Genomic DNA, 22271 nt, shown 5'->3' with positions numbered 1-22271 from the left:
AAAGGCATCCTCCACACACACACACACACACACACACACACACACACACAGAAAGGCATCCACACACACAGAAAGGCATCCACACACACACACACAGAAAGGCATCCACACACACACACACAGAAAGGCATCTCCACACACACACACACACACACACACACAGAAAGGCATCCACACACACACACACAGAAAGGCATCCTCCACACACACACAGAAAGGCATCCTCCACACACACACACACACACACAGAAAGGCATCCTCCACACACACACACACACAGAAAGGCATCCTCCACACACACACACAGAAAGGCATCCTCCACACACACAGAAAGGCATCCTCCACACACACACACAGAAAGGCATCCTCCACACACACACACAGAAAGGCATCCTCCACACACACACACAGAAAGGCATCCTCCACACACACACACACACACACACACACAGAAAGGCATCCTCCACACACACACACACACACACACACACACACAGAAAGGCATCCTCCACACACACACAGAAAGGCATCCTCCACACACACACACACACACACACAGAAAGGCATCCTCCACACACACACACACAGAAAGGCATCCTCCACACACACACACACAGAAAGGCATCCTCCACACACACACACACAGAAAGGCATCCTCCACACACACACACACACACAGAAAGGCATCCTCCACACACACACACACACAGAAAGGCATCCTCCACACACACACACACAGAAAGGCATCCTCCACACACACACACACACACAGAAAGGCATCCTCCACACACACACACACACACAGAAAGGCATCCTCCACACACACACACACACACAGAAAGGCATCCTCCACACACACACACACACAGAAAGGCATCCTCCACACACACACACACACACAGAAAGGCATCTCCACACACACACACACACAGAAAGGCATCTCCACACACACACACACAGAAAGGCATCTCCACACACACACACACAGAAAGGCATCTCCACACACACACACACACAGAAAGGCATCTCCACACACACACACACAGAAAGGCATCTCCACACACGCACAGAAAGGCATCACACACACACGCACAGAAAGGCATCACACACACACACACACACAAAGGCATCTCCACACACACACACACACACACAGAAAGGCATCTCCACACACACACACACACACACACACACACACACAGAAAGGCATCTCCACACACACACACACACACACACAGAAAGGCATCTCCACACACACACACACACACACACACACAGAAAGGCATCCTCCACACACACACACACACACACACAGAAAGGCATCCTCCACACACACACACACACACAGAAAGGCATCCTCCACACACACACACACACACACACACACAGAAAGGCATCCTCCACACACACACACACAGAAAGGCATCCTCCACACACACACACAGAAAGGCATCCTCCACACACACACACACACACACAGAAAGGCATCCTCCACACACACACACACACACACACACAGAAAGGCATCCTCCACACACACACACACAGAAAGGCATCCTCCACACACACACAGAAAGGCATCCTCCACACACACACACACACAGAAAGGCATCCTCCACACACACACACAGAAAGGCATCTCCACACACACACACACACACAGAAAGGCATCTCCACACACACACACACACACAGAAAGGCATCTCCACACACACACACACACACAGAAAGGCATCCTCCACACACACACACACAGAAAGGCATCCTCCACACACACACACACACACAGAAAGGCATCCTCCACACACACACACACACACACACAGAAAGGCATTCTACACACACACACACACACACACACAGAAAGGCATCCTACACACACACACACACACACACACAGAAAGGCATCCTCCACACACACACACAGAAAGGCATCCTCCACACACACACACACAGAAAGGCATTCTCCACACACACACACACACACACAGAAAGGCATTCTCCACACACACACACAGAAAGGCATCTCCACACACACACACACAGAAAGGCATCTCCACACACACACACACACAGAAAGGCATCTCCACACACACACACACACACACACAGAAAGGCATCTCCACACACACACACACACACACACACACAGAAAGGCATTCTCCACACACACACACACACACACACACACACACACACACACAGAAAGGCATTCTCCACACACACACACACACAGAAAGGCATTCTCCACACACACACACACACAGAAAGGCATTCTCCACACACACACACACAGAAAGGCATTCTCCACACACACACACACACACACAGAAAGGCATTCTCCACACACACACACAGAAAGGCATTCTCCACACACACACACAGAAAGGCATTCTCCACACACACACACAGAAAGGCATTCTCCACACACACACACACACACACACACACACACACACACACAGAAAGGCATTCTCCACACACACACACAGAAAGGCATTCTCCACACACACACACACACACACACACACACAGAAAGGCATTCTCCACACACACACACACAGAAAGGCATTCTCCACACACACACACACACACAGAAAGGCATTCTCCACACACACACACACACACACAGAAAGGCATCTCCACACACACACAAAGGCATCTCCACACACACACACAAAGGCATCTCCACACACACACACACACAAAGGCATCTCCACACACACACACACACAAAGGCATCTCCACACACACACAAAGGCATCTCCACACACACACACAAAGGCATCTCCACACACACACACACAAAGGCATCTCCACACACACACACACAAAGGCATCTCCACACACACACACACAAAGGCATCTCCACACACACACACAAAGGCATCTCCACACACACACACACAAAGGCATCTCCACACACACACACAAAGGCATCTCCACACACACACACACACACAGGCATCTCCACACACACACACACACAAAGGCATCTCCACACACACACACACAGGCATCTCCACACACACACACACACAGGCATCTCCACACACACACAGAAAGGCATCTCCACACACACACAGAAAGGCATCTCCACACACACACAGAAAGGCATCTCCACACACACACAGAAAGGCATCTCCACACACACACAGAAAGGCATCTCCACACACACACAGAAAGGCATCTCCACACACACACAGAAAGGCATCTCCACACACACATAGAAAGGCATCTCCACACACACATAGAAAGGCATCTCCACACACACAGAAAGGCATCTCCACACACACATAGAAAGGCATCTCCACACACACAAAGGCATTCTCCACGCAGAGAAAGGCATTCTCCACACGCACCCACCCACGCAGAGAAAGGCATTCTCCACACGCACCCACCCACGCAGAGAAAGGCATTCTCCACACGCACCCACCCACGCAGAGAAAGGCATTCTCCACATGCACCCACCCACCCAGAGAAAGGCATTCTCCACACACCCACCCACAGAAAGGCACTCTCCACACACACCCACCCACAGAAAGGCACTCTCCACACACATCCACCCACAGAAAGGCACTCTCCACACACATCCACCCACAGAAAGGCACTCTCCACACACACCCACCCACAGAAAGGCACTCTCCACACACACCCACCCACCCAGAGAAAGGCACTCTCCACACACACCCACCCACCCAGAGAAAGGCATTCTCCACACACACACACCCAGAGAAAGGCATTCTCCACACACACCCACCCACAGAAAGGCATCCTCCACACACACACACCCACACACAGAAAGGCATCCTCCACACACACCCACCCACCCAGAGAAAGGCATCCTCCACACACACACAGAAAGGCATCCTCCACACACACACAGAAAGGCATCCTCCACACACACACACACACACACACACACACACACACACACACACACACAGAGAAAGGCATCCTCCACACACACACAGAGAAAGGCATCCTCCACACACACAGAGAAAGGCATCCTACACACACACAGAGAAAGGCATCCTACACACACACACACACACACACACAAAGGCATCCTCCACACACACACACACACACACACACACACACACAGAAAGGCATCCTCCACACACACACACACAGAAAGGCATCCTCCACACACACACACACACACACACACACACAGAAAGGCATCCTCCACACACACACACACACAGAAAGGCATCCTCCACACACACACACACACACAGAAAGGCATCCTCCACACACACAGAAAGGCATCCTCCACACACACACACACACACACACAGAAAGGCATCCTCCACACACACACAGAAAGGCATCCTCCACACACACACACAGAAAGGCATCCTCCACACACACACAGAAAGGCATCCTCCACACACACACAGAAAGGCATCCTCCACACACACACAGAAAGGCATCCTCCACACACAGAAAGGCATCCTCCACACACAGAAAGGCATCCTCCACACACACACACACACAGAAAGGCATCCTCCACACACACACACACAGAAAGGCATCCTCCACACACACACACACAGAAAGGCATCCTCCACACACACACACAGAAAGGCATCCTCCACACACACACACACAGAAAGGCATCCTCCACACACACAGAAAGGCATCCTCCACACACACAGAAAGGCATCCTCCACACACACAGAAAGGCATCCTCCACACACACAGAAAGGCATCCTCCACACACACACACAGAAAGGCATCCTCCACACACACACAGAAAGGCATCCTCCACACACACACAGAAAGGCATCCTCCACACACACACAGAAAGGCATCCTCCACACACACACAGAAAGGCATCCTCCACACACACAGAAAGGCATCCTCCACACACACACACACACACAGAAAGGCATCCTCCACACACACACACACACACACAGAAAGGCATCCTCCACACACACAGAAAGGCATCCTCCACACACACAGAAAGGCATCCTCCACACACACAGAAAGGCATCCTCCACACACACACCCACCAAAAGGCATCCTCCACACACACACCCACCAAAAGGCATCCTCCACACACACACCCACCAAAAGGCATCCTCCACACACACACACCCACCAAAAGGCATCCTCCACACACACACACACCCACCAAAAGGCATCCTCCACACACACACACAGAAAGGCATCCTCCACACACACACACAGAAAGGCATCCTCCACACACACAGAAAGGCATCCTCCACACACACAGAAAGGCATCCTCCACACACACAGAAAGGCATCCTCCACACACACACACACACACACACACACACACACACACACACAGAAAGGCATCCTCCACACACACCCACCGAAAGGCATCCTCCACACACACCCACCGAAGGCAGGCATTCGGACACAAAGGCATTCTCCGCGCACACACACACAAAGGCATTCTCCGCGCACGCACACAAAGGCATTCTCCACCTGCGCGCGCACACACGCACACAAAGGCATTCTCCACCTGCGCGCGCACACACAAAGGCATTCTCCCTGCGCACACAGAAAGGCATTCTCCGCGCGCACACAGAAAGGCATTCTCCACGCACATCCCTACACACAGAGGCGCACATCCCTACACACAGAGGCGCACATCCCTACACACAGGCTTCCAAAAATGCAATCTCCAGGGGCTTGTTTGTAAACATGCATACAGACTACAGCAAAAAAGTAGTAGTGCCAAGCCTGAACAATGACACAATTTTAGAATAACTTCTTTATTGAACAAGAGATATGAGCACTTTCGCAGTGTATCCCACTGCTTCTTCAGACAATGACAAACATACTACTTAATCTACTATATATCCTTGAGCACTTAATCAATTAAACATTTAAAAAATTTAAAATGATAATGTATATAACTATATAAATACATACACAAACTTCATCCTTAAATATATAAAAATATACCATATATATTCACTCAAGTCAAGTTTTTAGTGGTCGTTTTTTTAAAAACAAGTCTAATAGGTATTTTATCATTAAACCTATTACCTTCATGAGCTTTCAACCTTACTATCCATTTAGTTTCATTAAGTTCGGTTTTATTCTTAATATCCCCAAGTATACTAGTTAGTTTTCTGTTTTCTACCATTATAAACCTTAAGTTACGTGTATGTGAAGTGCTCATTACATGTTTTGCCAAGGCATTCATGGTGACCTGTTTCTGTATATTATATAAATGTTCCCTTATTCTAAACTTAAGCATCCTGTCCATTTTGCCTATATAGAAGGCCATGCAGGCCACACAATAGGCAAGATATACTAAATGTTCAGAACCACAGGTGCCTTCTGCATGAAACCAAGTCTTACCCAAATCTGGGTGGACAAATTTGTCTGTGGTATCTACATATTGACAAAAGTTACAGCTTTTACATACACTAACTCCCTTTTTAAGACCTTCCTTATTTCTAGGATGACATAAAATTCTCTCAATAGTTCTCATGTTTTTATATACAAATGAAGGATGTGATCCAACTATTCTCGACTTCTGGATCCGCTAACAATATAGGCCAATACTTTCTGTATTTATCAGTGGCAACTCTCATATTAGCATATTTAACTGGCATTCTACAGGATGGATATTTCCCCAGTTTAATGGTTTTGACTCTATCCATATTTCTCTGAGAAATATGGTTTGCCGGATGTTGTTCTATTTCCATGTTTTTTTTAGTTTATCTCTGATAACCTCCAGCAATGAATCTCTGTTCTAATAGATTTACTTCCTTATCAAAATCTTGTTTCACACAATCTAGATACCCCATACCTTGCCCTTTCGTCACATTATCAAATGTGTTGAGGGTGCATACTTGTTCTAAACAAACTGTTTCTATAGCACTCTTTCCTGTATACTTTTGTGGTAACTTCTCCCTCACTCAGGCTATTAATAGTAATGCCCAAAAAATCTCATCTAGTGTGTGAATATTTCATAGTGAACCTAAGAAACACTCATATCACATATCATATCCGATATGTCTGTAGCAATTCTATTGTTCCTCCCCGTAAAAGAAAAATGTCATCCACAAACAGTCTATAAAATTTCACATTTTCTTTATATAAACCATTCAACACATGCTCTTGCTCCCTCTCTGCCATCACTAATATTGGCATAACTGTTAGCACACGAAGTGCTCATGGCTACTCCGTGCTTCTGGACATAATTGATTCTCAAACAAAAAAAAATATTCTCCAATATTATTTCTATTAAAAATGCCAACAATTCTATTTTGGCCTGGTCAAAAGTGGAGAATTTCTCCAAATATTTCTGTAACATAGCTATGCCTGGGTTCATTAGGTATGGCTGTAAAAAGGGATTGAACATCCAGTGCAACCATAATACACCCCTTTAATTCACCTATATTATGTTGAAAAGGATACAAATTATCTAAAAAATACTTGGAATCTCTAACTATATATATATTTTGGTCTACTAAGTGCCTCAAAACTTTTTCAAGATGTATGGAAAGTGGCTCAGTAGACCAACCTTTGCCTGAGACTATAGGTCTCATTGGTGGATCTGATGGATCCTTATGTATTTTAGGTGCACCTTGCATTATAGGTATTTAGTGGGTATTCAACACTAAAATAACTACACAACTCATATTCAAGTAATCTCAATGTTAATGCTTCTAGTAAAGTGCTATTAATCCTAGCCATTATTCTATCTACATCATGTGATATTTTCTTATAAGAAATCTGGTCATCTAACATTCATTTTCAAAACATAAAACGCTTTATCCATGACCACAATAGGACCTCCTTTATCAGCAGGTCGTATACAAATACTTCTAGTATGTTGTAAAGACTTTAAAGCAGCCCTCTCATCAGTTTACATTATAAAATTCTCTTCTACCAACTTTATCTGACTCATTTTAAAATGCATCATGTATAGCATCAATACATAACTTCTCATACATTCAAAACTGGATGGTTCACAGGTGTATACGTGCTAGGTTTCATCAAGTTCACATTCTTATTAGAAATGTCATTGGGTGCATCACTACCATAAATAATTTTCAGAGTTACTGACCTCATAAAAGGGCGGCCACGGTGGTGCAGCGATTAGTGTTGCCGCCTCACAGCAAGAGGTTGTCCGGTTCGATTCTTGGCTGGGGTGCCTTCTGTGTGGAGTCTGCATGTCCTCCCTGTGGTCTCGTGGGTTTCCTCCGGGTGCTCCGGTTTCCTCCCACATCCCTAAGACATGCAGTAGGTGAATTGGACACTAAATTGGCCCTAGGTGTGTGTGCGCCTTCTGCGGAAGGTTGGGTGCCAGGCTGGCAACTAGACACCGTAAAACTCCACTGCCAATCCTGAACGGACAGATGAACCGCTGTGGCGACCCCTAACCGGGAAAAAGCCAAAAGAAGACAACTCATAAAACACTATGTCCAAAATATAGTCCAATATATCAGCCGATTGTGCTGGGATATAGGATAGTCCCTTTTCCAGAATTTGCTCTTCCTCTCTAGTTAGAACACTACTGGAAATATTCCAGATCAATAATTGCTGCTGTTTGACCACATTTTCTTCAATGTTTGCGCATATGTATTCGGTGTGTGGTATGCATAGACTACCTCAAAGTGCACTCTCAGACTCCAATGCACATCTCGGCACACGCGCATAATCTACAGGAGCAAGCACAAATGGACAATCTCGACAGGTGAGCTCACACCTACCATGGAGACACCCTCACACACCAACACACTGCAAGGCACATCTTAGCGTGTACACACAAAGAACCTCCAAGGAAGTGCGCATACACCTCCTGATGCATGCATACACCTCTAGACACACAAGCCCATCAAGATACATGCACACAATCGAGGCATGTGTGCACACAGTCTCCAAGTGCAGGCACATCAACCCATCTGCATGCCCACACAGATCTTTACTCGTGTGTGTGCAAATTCATCTCAATGCACACTAAAGCACATCTCTGTGCACATTTTTATTTTATTTAACATTTGTTGACTGGGAAAGTCCGACTAGGTTCCACAGATCCTGTTTTCAGCAGAGGCCCGGGGAGAAATGCTCCAGATGCATGTCTTTAGAATGTGGGAGGAAACCAGAGTACCCGGAGGAAACCCACGCGAACACAGGGAGAACATGCAAACTCCCCACAGAAGGCACCCCGGCAGAGAATCGAACCAGAGAACTTCTTGCTGTGAGGTGACAGCATTAACCGCTGCACCACTGCGCCGCCCATCTTCAGGCACATGCAAACACGCACTAATTCACATCTGAGTGCACAATCTCCAGGTGCACACATGGATACAGACTACCTCCAAGTGTGCTCACACCTCTAGACACAAACCCATCCTGTCAGACATGCATTCTCAAGGTATGCAAGTGGGCTCCTCCACATGTGCACTCAACCTCCACACCTGGGTACTGCTATCCAAAGCAATGCCCCCAACATCATGGAATATGACCCTGTCACTATGATGGGTAGAGACACACAATTCCCATTTAAGATAGTTTTTCAACTAGAAAAACTGAAAAAAAAAAAAAAAAAAAAAAAAAGGAGAGATGAATGAAATGTTAAGTGGACTGCCTAAAAAACATCTTTCAAACGTTAAGTTTGTCAAGTAATTCAACTGATAAAATCAATACAAAATATATACACTTGGTACCTCTGATCCAGCTGTCCTCCGTTTTGCTTTTTTAATTGGTCGGTTCTTCAACACCTCTTCAGTTGCCACAGAAAATGTTCCCGCCTGAGAGGAAAAAACAAATGATAAAATAATGCAAACTTTATTTTTTTTTTTGGTTAAGTGAAGTGATTTTAAGTGTGTTCACAAGAAATAAAACGCACTCAAGTGATTAAATTTTCAGAAATTAATTTCCTTAATACATGCAAGATCTCCATATAGAAGCTTCTACCAAAACTTCACAGAGAGATGTGGTCTGGCAGCACCGAGAGTGAAGGCTGCGAGCGGTTGTTCTGGAGTTTGATTTGATGGAAAGCGTGCAAGCATTACACCGGAATCCGTGCTTTTTTATGTTACATAAAGGGGAAACTCACCAATCGCAGTCTTTATTCCAAGATCTTTTTTTTTTTTAAAGTTACTTTTGCTCTCTCATCTCAGGGTCCTGCATTTCTACTTGTACTAAAGTGCACAGAGCTACTGTCCCTGAATGTGTAGCACCTCGTGGATTTTTGCTTTAATATTTGCCCTACTTTTGTAAGAAGAAAATGTATTTTATGGTACATTAGTACAGACAATAGTCAGGTCAGCAAATGTCAGCCAGGAGTTTCGTACATCGTATTAATCTAAAGTTACTTTTCAAAATGTACAAGACACATTGACCATCTTTAGTGCTTGTGTGTAGTTCTCCACTGAGTATCAGCACACTATACAGGATACTTGCTCCTGGCTAGGTGGCCAATAGAAACGTTAACACCAGCAAGGAGGTTTCTGCATTTTAAAATAAATTTTTGGTCTCCAAACTCCTGCACAGTCACTGGACAGCACAGCTGCAGATTTGAAAAAGCAAGAGTGCATAATGTTCAGTAAAGAAATGTTTGCAGTTCTGTTTCACTATTAACACCTTATTTCATCGGACAGTGTTTGGGTAAAGTGCGAATTTGAGTTTGGCTCCTCAAGCTCCCTGGACTGCAAGCCTAAAAACTTACATATGAACTTACACAAGCAAAAAACGATCAAGTACAGTAAAGCTGTTTGAACTATAAAACAAGAAAAAAAAAGTATAGCAGTTGCACAAGCTACCTTACCACGACAGCAGATGTTCGAATGATTGCTGCTGCAGTACTCTGGGCCATGTGGATTATATCTTGCTAAGAATATAACAGACAGCCATCTTGCAAAGCTTTCAGAATACATTCCATACCTCCTAAAATGTTAGCTGGCTCAAGCTGAACTAAGTCCGGTTTGGGAGCCAAGCCTTTTTAGAACTTTCATGGCAACACAGAGGAAGGCTAAAGCTCCAACAAGAACTATTCTACGACAAAAAAAAATAAAGCTCTGCAAACTGGCAAAAACACGTGGAGAGGGGGAGCAGCTACTGCAGCAGTGATCATAAAAATCAAGAAGTTATGTACTCACCATAACGTTCGATGTATGTAGTCCATCCTGCCTCACATTACCAGTGGGTTCAGAGCCGAATATCGGCTTACTCAGCCAAACTTTTCTAGCTCAAAGTCTTCTATTGGTTGGGCTAAGCAGGTATCCCATGGTGCACTGATCCATATTCCCCAGATCTAGTTTGCTGCAATACTCATTCATACCCCATGCATACACAACATTCAAATAAAAAAATAAGCTAAAGTAAGGGGAACTCTGTAGATAGAAACCTACCTCCAGATCCTCCAGGAAGGGGGGAAGGTGGGAGAGTAAGTAAGAATGTGAGGAGAGATGGACTACATACATTGAAAGTTATGGTGAGTACATAACTTCTTGATGTTATGTAGTCCTAGCTCGCCTACATTCTTACCAGTGAAACAGCGTTCCTAGCACCTACATCCTGGGTGGCTCATAGGAAGATGCTCCTGAGAACTGTGAAGCCAAAGGACGACCTGCCCCCTAGAAACCACGTCCAATTTGTAATGAGAAACAAATGTGTGAGAAGCCCAAGTAGCTGCAGCACATATATCATCCATTGACAATCTGGCTTGATAGGCTGTAGATGTAAAAACAGCCCGAGTAGAGTGAGCCTTGACTGGAAATAGCAGATCTTTTCCTCCTGCGTGGTAGAAGAAAGAAATGCAACTAGATATCCATCTGGATAGGGTGATCTTGGAGACCGGGGACCCCATTTTGTTTTCCAAAAAGGAGACAAACAGTTGATCAGACTTCCGGATATCTTTTGTTTGGTGCAGATAGAAACTGAACTGTGTACATCCAACTGATGAAATTTAAATTCTGCCTTGTTTGAAAAATGAGGAAAGAACACAGGCAACTCAATGGACTGATGAAGATTAGACACGGAAGCCACTTTAGGAAGGAACGAAGGGTTTGGTCTAAGAGAAACCCTGTCCTTTTGGAAGATTAAGTATGGAGGTTTGATGGAGAGGGCTTGAATTTCTGAAACTTGCCTTGCTGAAGTGATTGCCATTAAGAAGGCTGTTTTCCAGGTCAAGAATTTCAATTCACAGGTAGCTGCAGGCTCGAAAGGTGGTGAAGTAAGGGCTTGTAGAACAAATTTGAGATCCCAGGGTATGATCGGTTCGGAGACTGGGGGACGGAGTAACAGAGTACCCTTCAGGAAAGCCTTGCAGAGTCTATGAGCCATGAGACTATGCTCATTAGCAACATGAAAATTAGAGATCGCTGCCAATTAAACATTGATGGCAGCTGATGCGGAACCCTGATGGAAAAGCATAGACAAAAACTCCAAGACTGAAGCAATTGGAGTTGTGTAAGGATCAATTCCTTGGGTATGCGCCCAAATAGAAAACCTCTTCCATTTGCTAGAATAAATCTTCCTTGTAGATGGCTTAGGAGAGGAAGATATGCGAACCACTTCCGGTGAGAATTTATGAAGCCTAACTATGGAAGTGGAGTAGCCAGGCTGTCAACCGGAGGGTCATCAGGGAGGGGTGGAACTATCCCGACATGCGTCAGTAAATCTGGTTGAGGGTCCAGAATCCAAGGAGTATCCACAATGCATGGTTGAAGAAAGGGGAACCAGACTTGACAAGGCCAGTGTGGAGTGATCAGAATCATTCTGCTTCCCAAGGATTGCACTTTCTGAATCACCTTTGACAGTAAGGGAAACTGTGGGTAAGCATAAAGCAGACCAGAGGGCCAATCATGAACCAGAGCATCCCTGGGTGACTCCCCCTGTGGGGGATCAGCGTGAAGTAGCTGCTGCATTTTGCATTGAGGGGGCTGGCAAAAAGGTCGCTGCAAGGCTGACCCCATCTGCTGAAGATTCACTCTGCAAATAGGCGATTCAGGGACCACTCTTAAGGCATCAGAATAGCTCTGCTTAGCCTGTCTGCAATCACATTGGACTTCCCTGTAATGTGCGTTGCCATCAGAAACTGTTGGGAAGTTACTGCCCACTGCCAAACTCGCATGGCCTCTCTGCACAGGGGGTAAGACCTGGTTCCCCCCTTGCTTGTTTAGATACCACACTACTGACATTTTGTCAGAGTGTATTGCAATCGTCCCTAGAGGTAGAATGCTCTGAAATGCCTGCAACACAAGTAGCACTGCTCATCTCTAGGACGTTGATATGCATATGTATCTCGTGCTCTTGCCACGTGCCTTGGACTATCCTGCCAAGACATTGTCCCCCCCACCCCATCTGGGAGGCATCCATGGCAACTGTGGCAACTGGGATGGGTGGAACGAAGGGCCTTCCCCCGTCCAAATTGTTGGTGCAAAGCCACCAACTGAGGTCCTGTTTGCATCTGTCCATGAGCAAAATGGGGTGAGAAAGTGGAAATTTTTGGTGAGACCACTGAACAAAGAGGAGCCATTGGAGAAGTCTTATGTGCAATCTCGCTAGAGGGACTAAATCTTTGCTGCCATGGTCCTCAAGAGTTGGAGAACCCATCTCGCCTTCACTTTCCTCAGGGGCATCAGGATGTGTATCTCCTGTAAGACTCTGATCCTCTCCTGCGGTAAAAATGCTCGCATTCGATTGGTGTCTAATTCTGCGCCTATAAAGGTGACACGCTGCGAGGGCAACAAAGCAGATTTTTCCCAATTTAGTGTTATACCAAACTGTTGAGTGATGGTAGCGTCCCTGGTTTCGACTAGTTGATGCCTGGTGGGGCCGGTAAGGAGCCAGTTGTCCAGATAAGGAAACACTTTGTATCCCTGACGTCTCAAGTGAGCAGTCACCACCGCCATACACTTGGTGACCACCCTGGGGGCTGTGGTGAGACCAAAGGGCAGGGCTCGAAAGTGGAAATGACTGGCTCCCAGCCGGAAGCGTAGGTGACTCCTGGATGCCCTGTCCATTTTCACATGGTAAGCATCCTTGAGGTCGATGGAGCACATCCATACCTCCTCTCCCAACAATGGGAGAATCGATTGTAGTGTGACCATACAGAACTTGGACTTCTGTACATAGTTTCTAATATGGGTCTCGGGTCCTGTTCTTTTCGGCACCAGAAAGAATCCTAAGTCCCTAATCCGATTTGGTCTGAGGGGACATGCTGGATGGCTCCTTTTCCTAGCAGCTTTGAAACCTCTGAGGCTGCTTGATCCCTTTGACTGGGTGGAACGTCTGGGATTTTTCTGATTGAAGGGGGGGGTCTGATGTAAACAGAATGAGATAACTTCTGTAAATTATCCGTAATACCCATTGGTCCTGGGTGATGCTTTTCCAGGCTTCCGCATAACGAAATTTGACCCCCGACTGGCTCCGGATAAGCACAGCCAGGCACTCCCTCAGTAACTAGTGTAGGGAGAGCCGCGATAGGAATCGGTCTCCCAAATTGCGGGGGGCCCCCTCTGCCTCTAGGGCGGCGTCTCCCTGAATAACCTCCCCCTCCTCTGCCTCTGGAGGGGGACTCCCTGTGCAGCAAGAAAAAACCTCTGATTTCTTGAACCCCCCCCCCCCCCCCCCGCTGGGCCTTGGTTTAAGGCCTAGAAGGAAGGGAATAACGGACCCCTACAGCAGACAGGGTCTTTCCCTCTTGCTTGCACCTGGTGAGGGTGTCTCACTTTGGTTCCGAACAAAGAACCACCATCAAAGGGGGAGTCAGTTGAGGAAGACTTGAAGGCCTCTACGAAGTGACACAGGCGCAGCCAGGCTTGCCTTTTAAGGGCGACTCCTGAGCTTGCTGCCCTACTCGCTCACTCGGGCTGCATACGAAATGAGCCACATGGAGGAGTTGACAATGGAACTGAGGGTAGACACCTGGGCGTTAACAGTCTGGACCACCACGTCAGGAACGTTACCAGCAAGAGTATCTCCTAACTCCTTGAGGAGATGTCTCTGGAGCAGAGTGAAATGAGACAGATAGTTCAGCGAATGTAAGGTAAAGGTTGCTGACGAGAGGGTATGCTTCCCGTATCGGTCCATGGTCCTAGATTCCTTGTTAGGAGGATGGACAGAGGAAGACATCTCTGCTACTTCCTTCCGAGTGGCCGCTGCCACCACCATGGCATCTACAAGGACTCCTTTGGACAGAAACTCCTTGCCCTGGGGAGCAGAAAGAAACTTGTTGGGACGCCTGGGTACGGGCTCCACAGAATCAGGGTTTTCCCACACCCTTCGACAGATCGAATCAAGGAGCTCGAAGGGTGGGGACACCCAGGAGGCAGACTGCTGAGCAACAAAGGCCTTAAGCAATACAGACTCCTCCTCGGAAGGGGCTTTGGACAGCCAGTCACCTTTGTTTCAGTATCTCCAGGATGTCGGAGAAGGAAACAGAGGATGACTTGGGGGACCCCTCAGACTGCTCGAGGTCAGTATCAGAGGTGAGGGACTCATCCTGGGAGTCTATGTGCTTCCTCTTGCACGTTTTCTTTCTAGGGGGCTCCTCAGGCACGAACTCTGAAGGGCCCTCAAAGTTGGGGACCACTCGTGGGGGTAACCCTAGGCCTTGGTGCTCTGCTGTCCCAGGATAGGTGATCAGAGGCTCTCACCGGAGTGGTGAACAGAGTGACCGACCCTCCTGATGTAGCTGACGATCTGGCCAGCGCAGTCTACATGGCCTTGAAGGCAGCCCCCCCCCCCCCCCCCGTCAAGAGAACCGACCAGCCTCGGAGACCATGATGGGAGGCTGAGTCTCCCGAGCAGAGGCACCGAAGGGGGAGAGACTAATCCGAAATATGTCCAGAGATGTCCCCTTGGGCCTAACCAAAGAATCCAGAGTCCCGAACCCAGAGGTCGGAGCCGATGTCTGTATTGATGGAGCCGGAGGGACCATCAGAACCAGCCTAGAAACACATGGCGCGGAACACTCCAGTTCCGAAGACAGATGCGCTCGGAGGAATGATCGAAGAAGGGGTCGGGACAGGCTCCGGAGCCAACTGGGCCAGAGCAGAAAACAATTTTGCCAAAACCGGTGACTGGAGGAGCCTCTGGACCACCCTATCAACATCCACATCCAAAAGGGTCCTGGAGAATTTGGAGGACAGGGAGGGAGATTGAAATCTCCTCTCAGGAAAAACTGGTCTGAGACTGGGCGATCGGCTCAGAAGAGGTTCAAATATAATTGGAGCCGACGCCGGTTCCATCAACACAAACACCTCCTGCGGACCCGAGGACAGTGGAGCGGAGGAGGTAGATGCAATTTTTGTGAATTTCTCCAGAGGCTCCGATGAAGCTGACTGAGCCGAAGATCTTTGACTTGAATGATTTAGACTTAGCACTGGGAGATAAATCCAAGGACTCTTCAAAAGAGGGTTTCAAGAGTCCCTTTAAGATCAGCTTATTCTTTCTCTTGGAGCACTCTGGGACTGAACGCATGGCAAAAACTGCAGGACTCCTGCAGATGAATGGCTCCCAGGCAATAGACACAAATAGAATGCCCATCGGTGCTGGACAATTTGTACCCACATTTAGAGCACTTTTTGAAACCAGAAGGTTTGTGCTCCTTAGAATCTTTGGACATCTTTCACAACAAACACTAACGCAACCGAAGAAACAGTCCGACAAGAAACTCACAGATGCTAAACACAAAAAAAAAAAAAAATCAGTGAATTAAAATAGCGTACAATTATATGCTCACTGATAATTGGGCTTAAAATAGTGCACCAAAAAATTACCCTACTTTTAATAGTAACGTTGAACTGAAAAAAGTATGGAACACATAGCATTTGATTTGATTTTCAATTAATGACTTTTGTTGCAGAGTTTTAATACAGAAGTGAAGGGTCACACATTTCTTGTATTTTTGTTCAGTTTCTTTGGTAACTCTGGTATTGAATGCTGGCATACCACCCAAAATGTCATATGTTACCATTGACATGCATGTCTCAGGTTCACCATCACTGAGCTAGACAATGAATACCCTTGGAGCAGTGGAAAACAGCCAACAGGTAAAGTAGAGACCTGATAATGTGATCCAGGCATAGAAAAAAACATCTGAAAAACGGATTAATAGGAAATAACATGCATCTTTTAAATCTAAGGTCACCAGAAGACTCAAATGGAGAAGGAGTAACAAGTTATGAAGGTATAACATTTTGAACTTGAACACTTAAACAGTTTTGGAAAGTAAAGATCCAGAATTGGTCTTGGAAAAAAAATCTTAAGCGAGGAAGTGTGTGTGTGTGGGGGGGGGCTTCTATCAGAATTTGAGGTCTCAGGGGTGATGAGAATTCGGTCTTGAGGTAGGAAAATCTCAAGACAAAAGGACAGACTTCACTGCCACCTGTAACCATGACCGATTAAGAAAGTACAGTTTTGTACCTACCATAAATGTAGATGTTCGAAGATCCACATTGCTGCATTCCTAACACTTGGGTAGTCCGCTGTCCCTCGGTCGGCCCGAATATCAGAGTATAAGGCTGACGTTGGTCAAGGCGCATTTGACATCAGAACGTCAGGGTACAAATGTGCATGACCGACGTCATATCCTCAGTCTTTTCTTGCCCCAGATGTCAGAAGACCCTAAAAAGAAAGGTCAAAACCCATAGACCACAACTAAACAACCAACTAGCCTAACACCAAAAATATGTACAATATATACAATATATACAAAATGCAATATACCTCAGATGAAAAACCCAACCCACACAACCACCTCAAACAGAGGGGAAGGAAGGAGGGTAAATTGGACTGCAGCAATGTGGATCTTCGAACATCTACATTTATGGTAGGTACAAAACTGTACTATGTTCTTCATCTCACATTGCTGCAGTCCTAACACTTGGGTAGAATCCCAAAGCAGAGGTAAGGGAGGATGGCTAAACTATAATGAAGCAGGAGCTGCCAAAATGCCCTGCAACACAGCAGTGGCAAAACCAGCCCTGGATTTAGAGTACAATGGAAGGTGGTAATGCCTAGAAAAGGTATGCACTGAACTCCAAGTGGCTGCCTCCAAAATATCCTTAGTAGCCACCCCCCTCAAAAAAGCTGTTGAAGTGGCAGTAGCCCTAGTGGAATGAGGTCTAATCCCAGCTGGAATCTCTTTGCCATGATGGGAATAACAGAAAGCAATGCAAAATCCAATCCACTTAGAAATAGTTTGTTTTGACACGGGCTTGCCCTGAGAGCACAAAGCAAAAGAAACTAACAACTGCTGAGATTGTCTGAACCCTTTAGTTCTGTCCAAATAATATCGCAACTGCCTGTGAACATCTAAAGTGTGCAAAATCTTTTCCCCTTTAGTTTGGGGATTTGCATAAAAAGTAGGCAAATGAATAGTTTGGTTTAAAGCCACACTAGAAACCACTTTAGGCATAAAGGAAGGATTAGTACGTAAAGATACCCTATCTTTGTGGAAAATTAAGAAAGGCTCAACTGCCATAAGGGCCTGTAATTCAGAAACCCTTCTTGCAGAGGTAATGGCCAACAAAAAAGCAGTCTTCCATGACAAATATTTCAACTCAGCAGTAGCTGCAGGCTCAAAAGGTTGTAGAGTGAGTTTCTCCAACACAAAATTGAGATCCCAAGCAGGAGTAGGAGCTCTTCGTGGGGGTCTTATATTCTTTGCCCCTCTAAGAAATTGCTTGAATAAAGGATGAGAAAACAATGGCGGGTCACAATCGTAGTGAGCTGAAATTGCTGCAGCATGAATCTTAATAGAAGAGAAGGACAAACCTTTGTCCAATAACTCAGTAAGATATTGAAGAGCCACACTTAAATCAGGCTCAGAAACATCCAAATCCTTAGCTGCACTCCAAAATAAAAATCTCTTCCATTTATCCGTACACTTTCCTTGTACTAGGCCTTCTAGCTTCCAAAATCACATTCAAAACTTGTTGTGGAAGTTGAGACCCTCTATGGTTTAAAACAGAATATGCCATGCTGTTAGGTGAAGAGAGTGAAGTTTGACATTGAGCAAATGACTGTCCTCCTGGGACAACAGATGTGGAATCAAAGGCAAAGGCCATGGAGGCTTCCGTACTAGACTTCTCAGTAGTGGGTACCAGTGCTGTCGAGGCCAATCTGGAGCTATCAAAATCATCCTCGGCTTGTCCTGTCTGACCTTCAGAAGTACCTTTGGGAGGAGAGGCAGAGGTGGAAAGGCATACACATGAAGATTTTTCCAACTGAAAGAAAGAGCATCCACTTTCCAAGCTGTGGGATGAAACCTTTGTGCAAAACTTTGGCAGCTGGTGGTTTAGTGGAGAAGCGAACAGATCTATGTCTGGAGTTCCCCAGGACACTGTCAATTTCTGAAATACATGAAGATCCAGTTTCCACTCGTGGGGATCCATGATTTGTCTGCTTAACACATCTGCTAAGGAGTTCTGTGCTCCCAGCAGAAACCTTGCCTGAAGACTTAGTTGTAAACTGAGAGCAGTCTCCCACAAAATCATTGCTTGCCTGCATAGAGGATAAGAATGTGTTCCCCCTTGCTTGTTGATGTACCACATGACAGTTGTGTTGTCTGTTAGAATCAACACCTGCCCTGGAAGAAGTAAATCCTTGAAAGCTATTAATGCAAACTGGACTGCTAACATCTCCTTCATGTTGATATGTAGATGTTGTAGTCTGGCAGGCCACTTGTTTTGTATCCACTTTCCATTTAGATGAGCTCCCCAAGCTATGTCTGAGGCATCTGTTGTTAGAATCTGACTCCTCTGGCCGGGTCACAGAGAGTCCCTTGTTTAGGTGACATTCCTGAGCCCACCACAAAAATTCCTTTCGAATGCAAGGTATTATTTGAATGACAGTGTCCAGATCCTGGCAGTGCTGTGTCCATACATTTTTGAGATACCATTGCAGCTTCCTCATATGCAGTTTGGCATTGGGAAGCACCAGAATACAAGATGCCATGAACCCTAAGGCTTGAAGGACTGTCCTTGCAGTCAGCCCGGACTGATGAGATAGCTGATGGAAATAAAGGGATAGACTCTTTTGTTTGTCCGGGGTTAAAAAGGCCATCTGGGATGCTGTATTCAGTCTCACACCCAGAAAGCACATGTCTTGAGAGGGTACTAGACTGGACTTTATTTCGTTCACAGAATACCCCAGGCATCTTAGCACTGCTATCACATATTCCAAATGACGAAGAAGCTCTTCCCTTCCTTGAGCCAGTATCAGGCAGTCGTCCAAATAAGGATAGACCTGTATTCCTTTTAGCCTGAAGAAAGCTATCACTGGAGCCAGAACTTTCGTGAACACTATGGGCGCAGTAGATAAGCCAAAGGGCAATGCAGAGAACTGATAGTGAGAAGTCCCAGCTCGAAAACGCAGATACTTCCTGCAATTTAGTCTGATAGGAACATGAAGGTAAGCCTCCTTGAGATCCAAAGTTACCATCCAATGATTCTTGCCCAGCAGAGGTAAAAGCTGCTGCAACGTTAACATTTTGAACTTGGGAATGTCCAGATAAGTGTTGAGGATAGAGAAATCCAAAATTGGTCTCCACGTGTTCCCCTTCTTTGGGACTAGGAACAGGCGAGAATAAAATCCCAGGCCCCTTTCTGGCATAGGAACCGGCTGTATGGCCCCTATTTGGAGTAGCAGTGAAATTTGCTTGTGAGCCTCTATTCTTTGTTGAGGAGGAATGTCTGGCATGCCTTTGAAAGGAGGCAAGGTATGGAAATAAAACCTGTAACCGTGATGTATGATATCCAGTACCCATTTGTCTTGGGTAATCAAACTCCAATTTTCTTTGAAAAATGCCAACCTTCCTCCCAAAGGTGCTGCCAGGCGAGAAGGTTCTGGCAGCTGAAAAGGTAGGTCATTGGGTCTGTTTACGAAAGGACTGACCCCTGCCCTCACTCAAGACTGTGCAGGAGAACTCCCTGTTCTAGGCCTGAAAGAGCCCTGACCTCTGCCCCTGCCACGTCTAGATCTACCCCTAGACTGGGAATCATAAGAAGGATACGTCCACCCTTTAGTAGGCCAATTTCTACTAAACTTTGGAGGCTGAACCTGCAAAAAATCTTTAACAGTCTGCATAGACTTAGCCTTGTCTTCCATTTTCTTTAAAACTGCCTCAACAGGAGAACCAAACAAGACATCAGAATGCAAAGGGGCATCCAAAATCCTAGTTTTAACATGGTCAGATAAATGTTGATCCCTCAGCCAGGCATGCCTGCGAAGAACTGACCCAGTGGCAGCCACCCTAGACGAGGCCTGTACAGCATCAAAACCACATTGCAAAGAATGCTTACCCACCTGTTCAGAAACATGCACTAAATCTTGTAACTCTTTACAGTCAATACCTTCCGCCAGAGCATCAACCTTAGATTTTAACTGAGAAAGGAGATAATTTTGATATTTCAACATGTGAAACTGGCAATTCAAAGCTCTCATGGCTAGAGTGGAAGAAGTATAAACTTTCTTTCCCCATCTATCCAAGGCCCTGGCCTCTATCTGCAGGAACCGGATTCTTGACAACAGAAGCCTTAACACCCTTAGGCCCCTGGCTAACAGTTTCTGGGTCTGCCCTAGGACTCTTAAAAAGATACTTATGAGCTTCAGGCACCCTGTAATACCTATCTGGTTTAACAGGAGCAGGAGGCAAAGAATCAGGATTAAGAGAAGCCTCTGCAACCACATCTTCCACCACATTCAGAACAGGAGGTATAGCTAAAGGCCTATGCTGGGGTAAAAACAAAAATTCCCTAAGCCTTTTCCTGGAATCAGAGAAATCCTGGCCTTCCCATTTAAAATGCTCTCTCATGGAGTGAAGGGTCTCTGAAAAAGAAAAATCCTCAGGAGGAGAAGCAGAAGGAGTAGAATCATCCACATCAGAATCAGAATAATGAGAATACTCCTGCAAGTCTTCAGCCAAGACTCAGACACATCCGAAGCCTGCTCATAATCCCCAACACAGGTTCCATCCTAGGCCTCTTATCAGGAGGGGGCATAGAGCCTCTAATTAAAGTAATTAAATCCTCTGCCATTTTGAGCATGTGCTTCTTGGGCACAGCACCTGAAGAACTGGGAGTGACACCCACAGAAGCCAAACTAGACCTGCCTCTAGGAGAAGCCTTGGAAGCAGAAAGAGAGGGCCTAGACCCCTTAGGAAGGGAGGGGAATACAGTTACTTGAGAAGCCCCTACAGCCTGCCCTGCCTCCTGGGAGGCCACATCCTGTAAAATCAAAGTTTCTCCCTGGGACTCCAGAGAGGCCTCCGTCGGAACCACCGGTTCCACTGACGTCTCTAAAGAACTGGCGTC

At 46.2% G+C, this 22271-nt stretch overlaps 1 protein-coding gene across 1 annotated transcript in view; it reads right to left on the bottom strand.

Moving 5' to 3' along the window:
* NUP50 (nucleoporin 50) overlaps positions 1 to 22271 on the bottom strand; it is a 1722767-nt gene that overhangs the window by 1527487 nt on the left and 173009 nt on the right. Inside the window, exon 3 of the mRNA XM_044088085.1 lies at positions 9672 to 9755. Within this exon, the coding sequence (XP_043944020.1) occupies positions 9672 to 9755 (84 nt within the window). The remainder of the gene's footprint in view (positions 1 to 9671; positions 9756 to 22271) is intronic.

This window comes from Protopterus annectens, chromosome 11.part0 (genome assembly GCF_019279795.1).
Source record: "Protopterus annectens isolate FY-2018-M chromosome 11.part0, PAN1.0, whole genome shotgun sequence".
In the NCBI taxonomy this organism is placed as follows: Eukaryota; Metazoa; Chordata; order Ceratodontiformes; family Protopteridae; genus Protopterus; species Protopterus annectens.
Note: the sequence above shows the minus strand (reverse complement) of the source record. Positions and strands in the feature narration are given on the sequence as shown.